This window comes from Trichomycterus rosablanca, chromosome 3, assembly GCF_030014385.1.
Source record: "Trichomycterus rosablanca isolate fTriRos1 chromosome 3, fTriRos1.hap1, whole genome shotgun sequence".
Taxonomy (NCBI): domain Eukaryota; kingdom Metazoa; phylum Chordata; class Actinopteri; order Siluriformes; family Trichomycteridae; genus Trichomycterus; species Trichomycterus rosablanca.
Genome location: NC_085990.1, coordinates 22,951,373 through 22,965,736, shown reverse-complemented (window position 1 = coordinate 22,965,736; position 14,364 = coordinate 22,951,373). Strand labels below are relative to the sequence as shown.

The following is a 14,364-nucleotide window of genomic DNA, read 5'->3' as shown; positions in this document are numbered from 1 at the left end:
TCTTTTACCATTTTATGTATAGCAGAGAAAGGCCTAAATTATTTGCAATTTTGCATTAGGAAATGTTCTTTTTGAACTGATTGCCGATTCTCACACAAAGTTTGGCACAACGTGGTGAGCCACAATCTGCAAAGACTGCCTTTGGTTGATCATCCTTGTATACACAGTATTTGCACCCTCACCTGTTACCAATTCATCTGCTAATTATGAAATGTTTTACAACAGTGTTACTTAAATATTTAATCAAAATATTAAGTCATTTCCTTGTTCTGTTGTTAGTTAAATAAATGTTAACAAGCATTAATAAATCAGTGGTTTTTTTTTGCATTTTACAAAATGTAGTTTTTTTATACAAACATTTATACAAATTTAAGCTCTACAAAAGCATCCTGATAGACTAAAAATGTTTCCCTTAGTAGATCTAAAAATTTTCATGTAATATATATATATATATATATATATATATACAGGGGTTGGACAAAATAACTGAAACACCTGGTTTTAGACCACAATAATTTATTAGTATGGTGTAGGGCCTCCTTTTGCGGCCAATACAGCGTCAATTCGTCTTGGAAATGACATATACAAGTCCTGCACAGTGGTCAGAGGGATTTTAAGCCATTCTTCTTGCAGGATAGTGGCCAGGTCACTACGTGATGCTGGTGGAGGAAAACGTTTCCTGACTCGCTTCTCCAAAACACCCCAAAGTGGCTCAATAATATTTAGATCTGGTGACTGTGCAGGCCATGGGAGATGTTCAACTTCACTTTCATGTTCATCAAACCAATCTTTCACCAGTCTTGCTGTGTGTATTGGTGCATTGTCATCCTGATACACGGCACCGCCATTGGATGCACATGGTCCTCCAGAATGGTTCGGTAGTCCTTGGCAGTGACGCGCCCATCTAGCACAAGTATTGGGCCAAGGGAATGCCATGATATGGCAGCCCAAACCATCACTGATCCACCCCCATGCTTCACTCTGGGCATGCAACAGTCTGGGTGGTACGCTTCTTTGGGGCTTCTCCACACCGTAACTCTCCCGGATGTGGGGAAAACAGTAAAGGTGGACTCATCAGAGAACAATAAATGTTTCACATTGTCCACAGCCCAAGATTTGCGCTCCTTGCACCATTGAAACCGACGTTTGGCATTGGCACGAGTGACCAAAGGTTTGGCTATAGCAGCCCGGCCGTGTATATTGACCCTGTGGAGCTCCCGACGGACAGTTCTGGTGGAAACAGGAGAGTTGAGGTGCACATTTAATTCTGCCGTGATTTGGGCAGCCGTGGTTTTATGTTTTTTGGATACAATCCGGGTTAGCACCCGAACATCCCTTTCAGACAGCTTCCTCTTGCGTCCACAGTTAATCCTGTTGGATGTGGTTTGTCCTTCTTGGTGGTATGCTGACATTACCCTGGATACCGTGGCTCTTGATACATCACAAAGACTTGCTGTCTTGGTCACAGATGCGCCAGCAAGACGTGCACCAACAATTTGTCCTCTTTTGAACTCTGGTATGTCACCCATAATGTTGTGTGCATTGCAATATTTTGAGCAAAACTGTGCTCTTACCCTGCTAATTGAACCTTCACACTCTGCTCTTACTGGTGCAATGTGCAATTAATGAAGATTGGCCACCAGACTGGTCCAATTTAGCCATGAAACCTCCCACACTAAAATGACAGGTGTTTCAGTTATTTTGTCCAACCCCTGTATATATACAGTATAATCATATAAATAAATAATATCTATATAAAAATTACCATTAACTTTCAATTAACTCTGAAATATTCACATCTGTTAAAACTTGAATGAAAAGGGAAATGTATAAGAGGTGACAATCGAATCTTTAACAGTTTATGTAATTAATGTACTATGTAAGAATGTCAAATCATGATGTGGGAGCAAAAAACAAATCAACCCATGTAATTAGAAATTTGCCTGAACAATAGGTAATCAACCTCACTCAGGAACACCCTGTTCCATGACAAAAAAAATGCAAAAACAGCTGTCATTACTTGTGCTAAACTAAATCAAACAATATGTAATGAGCCACAACACCACTATTTTCACCTATTTTTGTATGCACGCCCTTTTTTTTTTTGCATGATCCATTCTCATTTGTTTAGGAAATTGATATCTCTGAAAGGACATGTGTTATAGTTTTTGTTGATATCAAGAAAACAACTGTTGTCATCTAGAGACACTTTATCGTATGATATATCTTAAGATAACAAAGTATTTCTTTATTTTGTGATTTTAAGATGACAATTTCCAAATTAGTGTTGTCAATCTTTGTTATCGTAGTAACACAGAGCATATTGCAGATTGTGAGAAAAAAAATCCAGAGAAAATTTTTTTTGTCATCCTGAGAACGCTAGATAAAAATCTTAAGATAGATCTCAAGATAACAAATCTATCAGCAGTTGTTTTCTTGAGATCATGTGATGGAAAACACATGTCCTTTTTGCATTTTAGAAACAGGGCATGTAAAGTGGACATTTACGCTTGTTTCCATCTATAAATTAGACGTTTACTTACAAGAAACAAAAACAATTATTATTATTATCAATATAAAACAGACTAAATTTTCTTGGATTGTGATATCTAAAAACGATAAGCAAATATTTTAATATAATGAAAAGACATTTAAATACTTGCAATAAAGTAAAGTAATGACTGATAGTAATTAACCATCCACAGTGCAGGCCTAACAAAATACAGTTGTTTCTTATACTTCATAAATGGTTTTGTGTCTTTATTTTTATTTTTTTCAACATTTTGGAAATTCCATTGGTTAAATTCGAGACAGAAACATGGGGCTAATGTTAAACTGATTTTTGCATTTTATCTTTATAAATTGTCACCAAAATGAATTAAATACATCTTTACATGAATAAATGTTTTGTTTTTTCTTTTTCTTTTTTCAGAAAAGCAGACTACATTTGTCAACAAAGATACCTATCAGAGAGAAGTAAAAGCGTCTGCCTCTCAGAAAGCTACACTGAGTTGTGAAGTGTTGGATTCTAAGACTGAGGTGAAATGGTATAAAAATGGCAAACAGCTGAGCTCCAGCAAGACTGTCCACATGGAGTCAAAAGGCAATATTCGTCAACTGGTGTTGGACTGTGTTGAGAAAAAGGATGCTGGAGAGTATACCTGTGAAGTTGGAATGGACAGGCTGGCCTATATGATTCAGGTGCCAGGTACAGAAAATCTCTGCATTTGTTTGATGTAAAAAAGAGATTGTTTAAAATACATTTATTTTACATTTTTACACTTGATATGTTTTGATATTGTACTTATAAACAATACGATTTATTTACAAACTTATGTGCATTCATACATCACAAATTATTACCATTAATAAATTACTTTGTGAATTACTTTGCAAAAATAAGTAATAAGCTTTATGTGGTATTGAGGTTCAACTGGAAATAATTGTTTTTTGTCTTTAATTGCTTATATTTTAAGAGTCTCTCAGATAACCTCACAACTTTAAATATCCTTCATAAACTATTAGTTAGAAAAGTGCCTGGGCCATGCGAGGACCCTCAGCTACTTTTGAACAAACTTGTTTTGAATTATTCTAATTATTCTGATTTTTGTTTTTTTTGTTTTTTTTGTAGTTAAAGGTGGTGAACACCAAAATAACTTAAATGGCTCTTGACATTTAATAAATGTTAGATTTTTTATGATTGTTTCTTTAGAAAAGCAGACTACATTCATCAACAAAGACTCCTATCAGAGAGAAGTAAAAATGTCTGCCTCTCAGAAAGCTACACTGAGTTGTGAAGTGTCAGATTCTAAGACTGAGGTGAAATGGTATAAAGATGGCATACAGCTGAGCTCCAGCAAGACTGTCCACATGGAGTCAAAAGGCAATATTCGTCAACTGGTGTTGGACTGTGTTGAGAAAAAGGATGCTGGAGAGTATACCTGTGAAGTTGGAAAAGACAAGCTGGTCTTTATGATTCAGGTGACAGGTACAGAAAATCTCTTCTTGTTTGATTAAACTTGAACTGTCTGTTAAAAAAAAAAGAGATTTTTGAAAAATATTCATTTCAAATTGTTATACATAATTTTATATATTGTATTTATGAAATATGAAATTTATATTTAAATGTATGTGTATATAGACATCACAAATAAATAACGTCAATAAATTATTTTGTGAATAATTACAAAAAGAAATAATAAGCTTTATGCAGCATTGAGGTTCAACTTGAATTTTTTTTTTTTTTGCACAATTGTCATTAATTACCCATATTTTGAGGATCTTTTAAACACTCACAATTTTAATATCCTCCAAAAATTATTAGTAAGAAAGGTGCTCTGGCCATGCAAGGACCTTTAGCTGCTTTTGGAGAAACTAGTGTTGAATCATTCTGGCTTTATGTTTTGATTAATTTCTGTTGTTGTCACGAGGGGGCTACTACAAGACAAAAGGGGCGGACACACACGCAGAGATGTAACGAAACAAAGGATTTATTAATAACAAAGGCAAGACAGAACAAACAAGATGAAACAAAACTAAACACAGCTAACTAAGGCTAATGCTAACAGAAACAGGCTAATGACTAAGACAAAGGTTAACTAAACAAAACACAGCTAAACAAGGGCTTATTAACTAAAGATAGGAACATGACTAAACATGGGCAAGAGCTAGGAACATGACTAAACATGGGCAAGAGCTACAAACATGACTAAACATGGGCAAGAGCTACAAACATGACTAAACATGGGCAGGAGCTACAAACATGAACTAAACATGGGCAAGAGCTACAAACATGAACTAACAACAAGAACTAGTAACAAAAGCTTACACAGTCAAACCGACCAACATAGTTCCAAAGAGATCCCCAACAAAGTCAAAGTAAAGACCATAACACAAGGCCAGACAAAAGTCAATAGTCCCCAACTCTGTGCTCCAGTGCACCTCTTAAGTAGTGTGCAGCTAGAGCCAATCAGTTCAAATGAGCCAATCAGGAACAGGGTGTCAGGGAGACAGTGTGTGCTCCCAGTGAGAGAGGGGTATGGCACATAGGCACACTGGAGCACACAAAGGCTCCAAATGTGACAGATGCCCCTCCCAAAGGCACTACTCCTGGAGTGCCTTTATAAAAAACAAAACAAAAACGAGGAGGTCCTGGGCCCTGCGGGGCACATTTGAAGTCATTGAGGACGTTCTGAGGCAGGCATGACATAAGTACTGTACTGCAGGCTGCTGACAAATCTAGAAGCAGCGTCAGAGGGCACCAACGCGAGCTTTGAGGTGCCATCGGAGGGCACCAAAGAGCGTTCAGAAGTGCCATCTGGGGGTGCTGACGATGAAACAGAAGCGCTTTCAGGGAGCGCCAACGAGGAAACAGAAACACCATCAGGGTGCGACATCTCGGGAACAGACGCCGTCGAGGGGCGCCGACTTGAGACCAAAAGCGCCATCGGGGGGCGCCGACTTGAGACCAAAAGCACCATCGAGGGGCGCTGACTTGAGAACTAAAGCACCATCGGTGGGCGCCGACATGAGACCAAAAACCAGCTGCGTGGAGCCTGGCAAAGAGGCTTCGGGAGTCAGATGCGTGGAGCCTGTCGAAGAGGCTTCGGGAGTCAGCTGCGTGGAGCCTGGCGAAGAGGCTTCGGGAGTCAGCTGCGTGGAGCCTGGCGAAGAGGCTTCGGGAGTCAGCTGCGTGGAGCCTGGCGAAGAGGCTTCGGGAGTCAGCTGCGTGGAGCCTGGCGAAGAGGCTTCGGGAGTCAGCTGCGTGGAGCCTGGCGAAGAGGCGTCCGGAGTCAGCTGCGAGGACCCTGGCGAAAAGCCGTCCAGAGTCAGCTGCAAGGACCCTTGAGAAGAGGCGTCCAGAGTCAGCTGCGAGGATCCTGGCGAAAAGGCGTCCGGAGTCAGCTGCGAGGACCCTTGAGAAGAGGCGTCCAGAATAAGCTGCGAAAACACTGGAGAAACGTCATTAATCAGCTGCAAAAACCCTTGAGAAACTCCTTGAGTCAGCTGCGAGGACCCTGGAGAGGCGTCCGGAATCAGCTGCGAAAATCCTTGAGAAACGTCCTGAAACAGCTGCTTGGACCCTGGTGAGGCATCCGAAGTCAACTGCGAAAATCCTTGAGAAACTCCTTGAAACAGCTGTGAGGACCCTGGAGAGGCGTCCGAAGTCAACTGCGAAAACACTGGAGAAACATCACTCAGCTGCAAGGACCCTGGAGAGGCGTCCGAAGTCAACTGCGAAAACACTGGAGAAACATCACTCAGCTGCGAGGACCCTGGAGAGGCGTCCGAAGTCAACTGCGAGAATCCTTGAGAAACTCCTTGAAACAGCTGTGAGGACCCTGGAGAGGCGTCCGAAGTCAACTGCGAAATCACTGGAGAAACATCACTCAGCTGCGAGGACCCTGGAGAGGCGTCCGAAGTCAACTGCGAAAACAATGGAGAAACATCACTCAGCTGCGAGGACCCTGGAGAGGCGTCCGAAGTCAACTGCGAAAACACTGGAGAAACTTCACTCAGCGGCGAGGACCCTGGAGAGGCGTCCAGCATCAGCTGCGAAAACACTGGAGACAGTTCTTGAATCAGCTGCTTAGACCCTGGAGGGACGTCTTGAATCAGCTGCTTGAACCCTGGAGGGACGTCTTGAATCAGCTGCTTGAACCCTGGAGGGACGTCTTGAATCAGCTGCTTGAACCCTGGAGGGACGTCTTGAATCAGCTGCTTGAACCCTGGAGGGACGTCTTGAATCAGCTGCATGAACCCTGGAGGGACGTCTTGAATCAGCTGCTTGAACCCTGGAGGGACGTCTTGAATCAGCTGCTTGAACCCTGGAGGGACGTCTCGAAACAGCTGCTTGAACCCTGGAGGGACGTCTCGAATCAGCTGCTTGAACCCTGGAGGGATGTCTTGAATCAGCTGCTTGGAACCTGAAGAGGCTTCATGAATCAGCTGCTTGGAATCTGAAGATTCATCTTGAATCAGCTGCTTGGAACCTGAAGATTCGTCTTGAATCAGTTGCTTGGAGCCTGAAGATTCATTTTGAATCAGTTGCTTGGAACCTGAAGATTCGTTTTGAATCAGCTGCTTGGAACCTGGTGAGGTTTCTTGAATCTGCTGCTTGGAACCTGAAGAGGTTTCTTGAATCAGCTGCTGGGAACCTGGTGGCGGTAGCAGCAGAGCTGAAGGAGAATTGTCTGTAGTAGACTGTGGCTTGAACTTTGCAGGCTGGAACGTACAGCTTGGAACTTTAACAGGAAACAGAACAGGAGAGGACTTGGAACTGTTCGACTCTGTCTGGGTGGCAGGAGGGCCCGAACGTACAAAGAGACCATTTTTGAAACCCTGACCTGCTGACTGACACTTAGAACTGACAGACAGATGAACTCGGAACAGGACTAGACAAACTAGAACTCATGGAACCTGACAGAGACATGACGGACTTGGACAGACGGACAGGACAGAACAGCATGACTGACTGAATAAGCATGACCAGACAAACTTGAACTTACTGAACCTGACTTGGACAGACTTGGACAGACTGACTTGGAACAGGCAAGATCGACGAACTAGCAGAATTAACTGGACGAGGCACAGTGGCTGGACGAGTTTGAACTAACGAACCTGACCGAACTGGCAAACAAACAGAAGGGCCCCTGGAGCCTTTGGGGTCAGTACGAGGCACAGGACTATACAAACTATCCTGAGTGGCTCCTAACAAGAACTTGGGACGGTCACGAGCAATATGAGCAGGCACTGGCACCCGGACCACATCTGCAGTGGGCACTGGGGAAAATTGAGGTTCCCCAGCAGGCACTGGATGCCGGGCATAAGCTGCAGTGGGCACTCTGCTGCGTGGAGCGTCTCCAATGGGCACGGGAGGTTGGGTAACCTTTCCTAAACCAAACCCATAGGGGTTTCTTCCTGAAAAGTTTTCTCTTATGAGGCCCTCAAACACCTCCACCGAGTTCAGCTCAGCTCTCCTGTCAGACCAGAGCTTCCTTGCCCATTCACGAGCTTCACCCCTCAGCCGAGACATCATAAACAACACTCGTTGTCGTTCAGTGGGCTGAGGATCACTGAGGTACTGAAGGTAGAGCTTGCTCTGAAGAAGGAAGCCCTCAACACTGTGGTTGCTTCCATCATAAGGAGCTGGCCGACCGAGCTGAAAGCTCTGAGGAAACCTCATAGAGTCAAAGTCAGGGAATGCCTGAACAAAAGCCATCTCGCTGTGTCCTAATTTTTATGGGGGGACTATTATGTCACGAGGGGGCTACTACAAGACAAAAGGGGCGGACACACACGCAGAGATGTAACGAAACAAAGGATTTATTAATAACAAAGGCAAGATGGAACAAACAAGAAACAAAACTAAACACAGCTAACTAAGGCTAATGCTAACAGAAACAGGCTAATGACTAAGACAAAGGTTAACTAAACAAAACACAGCTAAACAAGGGCTAATTATCTAAAGATAGGAACATGACTAAACCTGGGCAAGAGCTACAAACATGACTAAACCTGGGCAAGAGCTACAAACATGACTAAACCTGGGCAAGAGCTACAAACATGACTAAACATGGGCAAGAGCTACAAACATGACTAAACATGGGCAAGAGCTACAAACATGAACTAACAACAAGAGCTAGTAACAAAAGCTTACAGAGTCAAACCGACCAACATAGTTCCAAAGAGATCCCCATCAAAGTAAAGACCATAACACAAGGCCAGACAAAAGTCAATAGTCCCCAACTCTGTGCTCCAGTGCAACTCTTAAGTAGTGTGCAGCTGGAGCCAATCAGTTCAAATGAGCCAATCAGGAACAGGGTGTGGCAGGAGACAGCGTGTGCTCCCAGTGAGAGAGGGGTATGGCACATAGGCACACTGGAGCACACAAAGGCTCCAAATGTGACAGTTGTAGTGAAAGGTGGTGAACACCAAAATAACTTAAATGGCCCTTGACATTTAGTAAATGTTAGATTTTTCTGATTGTTTCTTTAGAAAAGCAGACTACATTCATCAACAAAGGCTCCTATCAGAGAGAATTAAAAGTGTCTGCCTCTCAGAAAGCTATACTGAGTTGTGAAGTGTCAGATTCTAAGACTGAGGTGAAATGGTATAAAGATGGCAAACAGCTGAGCTCCAGCAAGACTGTCCACATGGAGGTAAAAGGCAATATTCGTCAACTGGTGTTGGACTGTGTTGAGAAAAAGGATGCTGGAGAGTATACCTGTGAAGTTGGAAAAGACAAGCTGGTCTTTATGATTCAGGTGACAGGTACAAAAAATCTTTTCACTTGTTTGATTAAACTTGAACTGTTTTTAAAAAAAGGGATTTTTGAAAATTTTTCTTTTTAAATTGTTATACATAATTTTATATATTGTATTTATGCAATATAATATATTTTTTTAAACGTATGTGTATTCAGACATCACAAATAAATAACATTAATAAATTCTTTTGTGAATAATTACAAATAGAAATAATAAGCTTCATGCAGCATTGAGGTTCAACTGGAATTTTTTTTTTTGCACAATTGTCATTAAATACCCATATTTTGAGGATCTCTTAAATAACCTCACAACTTTATTATCCTCCATAAATTATTAGTTGGAAAGGTGCTCTGGCCATGCAAGGACCTTTAGCTGCTTTTGGAGAAACTAGTTAAATCATTCTGGCTTCATGTTTTGATTAATTTCTGTTGTAGTGAAAGGTGGTGAACACCAAAGTACAATACAGTAAATGGCTCTTGACATTTAATACGTTAGATTTTTCTTATTGTTTCTTCAGAAAAGCAGACTACATTTATCAACAAAGACTCCTATCAGAGAGAAGTAAAAGTGTCTGTCGCTGAGAAAGCTACACCGAGTTGTGAAGTGTCAGATTCTAAGACTGAGGTGAAATGGTATAAAGATGGCAAACAGCTGAGCTCCAGCAAGAGTGTCCACATGGAGTCAAAAGGCAATATTCGTCAACTGGTGTTGGACTGTGTTGAGAAAAAGGATGCTGGAGAGTATACCTGTGAAGTTGGAAAAGACAAGCTGTTTTTTTTTATTCAGGTGACAGGTAAAGAAAATCTCTTCACTTGTTTGATTAAACTTGAACTGTTTTTAAAAAAGAGATTTTTTAAAAATATTCATTTTAAATTGTTATACGTTATTTTTATGTATTGTATTTTTGAAATATTAGATTTATTTTTAAACATGTGTATTCAGACATCACAAATAAATACAATTAATAAATTATTTTGTAGATAATTAAAAATAGACATAATAAAATTCATGCAGCATTGAGGTTTAACTGGAAATATTTTTTTTTGCAAAATTGTCATTAATTACCCATATTTTGAGGATCTCTTATATGACCTTACAATTTTAATATCCTTTATAAATTATTAGCTAAAAATTTTCTCTGGCCATGCAAGGAGCTTCAGCTACTTTTGGAGAAATTAGTGTTAAATCATTCTGGCTTCATGTTTTGATAAATTTCTGTTGCAGTGAAAGGTGGTGAACACCAAAATCATTTAAATGGCTCTTGACATTTAATAAATGTTAGATTTGTTTTTACTGTTTCTTTAGAAAAGCAGACTACATTCATCAACAAAGACACCTATCAGAGAGAATTAAAAGTGTCTGCCTCTCAGAAAGCTACACTGAGTTGTGAAGTGTCAGATTCTAAGACTGAGGTGAAATGGTGTAAAGATGGCAAACAGCTGAGCTCCAGCAAGACTGTCCACATGGAGGCAAAAGGCAATATTCGTCAACTGGTGTTGGACTGTGTTGAGAAAAAGGATGCTGGAGAGTATACCTGTGACGTTGGAATGGACAAGCTGGTCTTTTTGATTCAGGTGACAGGTACAGAAAATCTCTTCACTTGTTTGAATAAACTTGAACTGTTTTGAACAAATATTCATTTCAAATTGTTATACATAATTTTATATATTGTATTTATGAAATATAAGATTTATTTTTAAACGTATGTGTATTCAGACATCACAAATAAATACCATTAATACATTTTTTGTGAATAATTACAAATAGAAATAATAAACTTAATGCAGCATTGAGGTTCAACTGGAATTTTTTTTTGTGCACAATTGTCATTAAATACCCATATTTTGAGGATCTCTTAAACAACCTCACAACTTTATTATCCTCTATAAATTATTGGCTAGAAAGGTGTTCTGGCCATGCAAGGACCTCTAGCAACTTTTGGAGAAACTAGTGTTGAATCATTCTGGCTTTGTGTTTTGATTAATTTCTGTTGTAGTGAAAGGTGGTGAACACCAAAGTAAAATACAGTAAATGGCTCTTGACGTTTAATAAATGTTAGATTTTTCTTACTGTTTCTTTAGAAAAGCAGACTACATTCATCAACAAAGACTCCTATCAGAGAGAATTAAAAGTGTCTGCCTCTCAGAAAGCTACACTGAGTTGTGAAGTGTCAGATTCTAAGACTGAGGTGAAATGGTGTAAAGATGGCAAACAGCTGAGCTCCAGCAAGACTGTCCACATGGAGGCAAAAGGCAATATTCGTCAACTGGTGTTGGACTGTGTTGAGAAAAAGGATGCTGGAGAGTATACCTGTGACGTTGGAATGGACAGGCTGGCCTATATGATTCAGGTGCCAGGTACAGAAAATCTCTGCATTTGTTTGATTAAACTTGAACTGTCTGTTAAAAAGGATTTGTTAAAATTCATTCATTTCAAATGTTTACACTTAATATCTTTTGATATAGTATTTACGAAATGTAAGATTTTTTAAAAATGTATTTGTATTTAGACATCACAGATTAATAACATTAACAAATTACTTCGTGAGTAATTACAAGAGTTATCAGCTTCATGTGGCACTAAGGTAGAACTGGAAAAAATTTTTTTGCAACATTGTCCTTAATTACACCTTGTTTTGAGGGTCTCTCAGATAACCTCACAACTTTAATATCCTCCACTAATTATTAGTTAGTAAGGTGCTCTGGCCATGCAAGGACCTTCAGCCATTTTTGTAGAAATTAGTGTTGAATCATTCTGGCTTTGTGTTTTGGTTTATTTCTGTTGCAGTGAAAGGTGGTGAACACCAAAATAACTTAAATGGCTCTTGACATTTAGTAAATGTTAAATTTTTCTGATTGTTTCTTTAGAAAAGCAGACCACATTCATCAACAAAGACACCTATCAGAGAGAATTAAAAGTGTCTGCCTCTCAGAAAGCTACACTGAGTTGTGAAGTGTCAGACTCTAAGACTGAGGTGAAATGGTATAAAGATGGCAAACAGCTGAGCTCCAGCAAGACTGTCCACATGGAGGCAAAAGGCAATATTCGTCAACTGGTGTTGGACTGTGTTGAGAAAAAGGATGCTGGAGAGTATACCTGTGAAGTTGGAAAAGACAAGCTGGTCTTTTTGATTCAGGTGACAGGTACAGAAAATCTCTTCACTTGTTTAAATAAACTTGAACTGTTTTTAACAAATATTCATTTCAAATTGTTATACATAATTTTATATATTGTATTTATGAAATATAAGATTTATTTTTAAACGTATGTGTATTCAGACATCACAAATAAATACCATTAATACATTTTTTGTGAATAATTACAAATAGAAATAATAAACTTCATGCAGCATTGAGGTTCAATTGGAATTTTTTTTTGTGCACAATTGTCATTAAATACCCATATTTTGAGGATCTCTTAAACAACCTCACAACTTTATTATCCTCTATAAATTATTGGCTAGAAAGGTGTTCTGGCCATGCAAGGACCTCTAGCAACTTTTGGAGAAACTAGGGTTGAATCATTCTGGCTTTGTGTTTTGATTAATTTCTGTTGTAGTGAAAGGTGGTGAACACCAAAGTAAAATACAGTAAATGGCTCTTGACGTTTAATAAATGTTAGATTTTTCTTACTGTTTCTTTAGAAAAGCAGACTACATTCATCAACAAAGACTCCTATCAGAGAGAATTAAAAGTGTCTGCCTCTCAGAAAGCTACACTGAGTTGTGAAGTGTCAGATTCTAAGACTGAGGTGAAATGGTGTAAAGATGGCAAACAGCTGAGCTCCAGCAAGACTGTCCACATGGAGGCAAAAGGCAATATTCGTCAACTGGTGTTGGACTGTGTTGAGAAAAAGGATGCTGGAGAGTATACCTGTGACGCTGGAATGGACAGGCTGGCCTATATGATTCAGGTGCCAGGTACAGAAAATCTCTGCATTTGTTTGATTACATTTAAACTGTTTTTAAAAAGGATTTGTTAAAATACATTCATTTCAAATGTTTACACTTAATATCTTTTGATATAGTATTTACGAAATGTAAGATTTTTTAAAAATGTATTTGTATTTAGACATCACAGATTAATAACATTAACAAATTACTTCGTGAGTAATTACAAGAGTTATCAGCTTCATGTGGCACTAAGGTAGAACTGGAAAAATTTTTTTTGCAACATTGTCCTTTATTACACCTTGTTTTGAGGGTCTCTCAGATAACCTCACAACTTTAATATCCTCCACTAATTATTAGTTAGTAAGGTGCTCTGGCCATGCAAGGACCTTCAGCCACTTTTGTAGAAATTAGTGTTGAATCATTCTGGCTTTGTGTTTTGGTTTATTTCTGTTGCAGTGAAAGGTGGTGAACACCAAAATAACTTAAATGGCTCTTGACATTTAGTAAATGTTAAATTTTTCTGATTGTTTCTTTAGAAAAGCAGACCACATTCATCAACAAAGACACCTATCAGAGAGAATTAAAAGTGTCTGCCTCTCAGAAAGCTACACTGAGTTGTGAAGTGTCAGACTCTAAGACTGAGGTGAAATGGTATAAAGATGGCAAACGGCTGAGCTCCAGCAAGACTGTCCACATGGAGGCAAAAGGCAATATTCGTCAACTGGTGTTGGACTGTGTTGAGAAAAAGGATGCTGGAGAGTATACCTGTGAAGTTGGAAAAGACAAGCTGGTCTTTTTGATTCAGGTGACAGGTACAGAAAATCTCTTCACTTGTTTAAATAAACTTGAACTGTTTTTAACAAATATTCATTTCAAATTGTTATACATAATTTTATATATTGTATTTATGAAATATAAGATTTATTTTTAAACGTATGTGTATTCAGACATCACAAATAAATACCATTAATACATTTTTTGTGAATAATTACAAATAGAAATAATAAACTTCATGCAGCATTGAGGTTCAATTGGAATTTTTTTTTGTGCACAATTGTCATTAAATACCCATATTTTGAGGATCTCTTAAACAACCTCACAACTTTATTATCCTCTATAAATTATTGGCTAGAAAGGTGTTCTGGCCATGCAAGGACCTCTAGCAACTTTTGGAGAAACTAGTGTTGAATCATTCTGGCTTTG

At 39.2% G+C, this 14,364-nt stretch overlaps 1 protein-coding gene across 8 annotated transcripts in view; it reads left to right on the top strand.

The window, feature by feature from the left end:
* Positions 1–14,364, top strand: part of obscnb (obscurin, cytoskeletal calmodulin and titin-interacting RhoGEF b) — a 195,640-nt gene that overhangs the window by 30,694 nt on the left and 150,582 nt on the right. For all 8 annotated transcript variants that reach the window (XM_062991063.1, XM_062991064.1, XM_062991062.1 and 5 more), the window contains 9 exons: positions 2,933–3,208; positions 3,713–3,988; positions 8,998–9,273; positions 9,787–10,062; positions 10,575–10,850; positions 11,351–11,626; positions 12,137–12,412; positions 12,913–13,188; positions 13,698–13,973. In XM_062991063.1, coding sequence (XP_062847133.1) covers positions 2,933–3,208; positions 3,713–3,988; positions 8,998–9,273; positions 9,787–10,062; positions 10,575–10,850; positions 11,351–11,626; positions 12,137–12,412; positions 12,913–13,188; positions 13,698–13,973 — 2,484 coding nt within the window. The remainder of the gene's footprint in view (positions 1–2,932; positions 3,209–3,712; positions 3,989–8,997; positions 9,274–9,786; positions 10,063–10,574; positions 10,851–11,350; positions 11,627–12,136; positions 12,413–12,912; positions 13,189–13,697; positions 13,974–14,364) is intronic.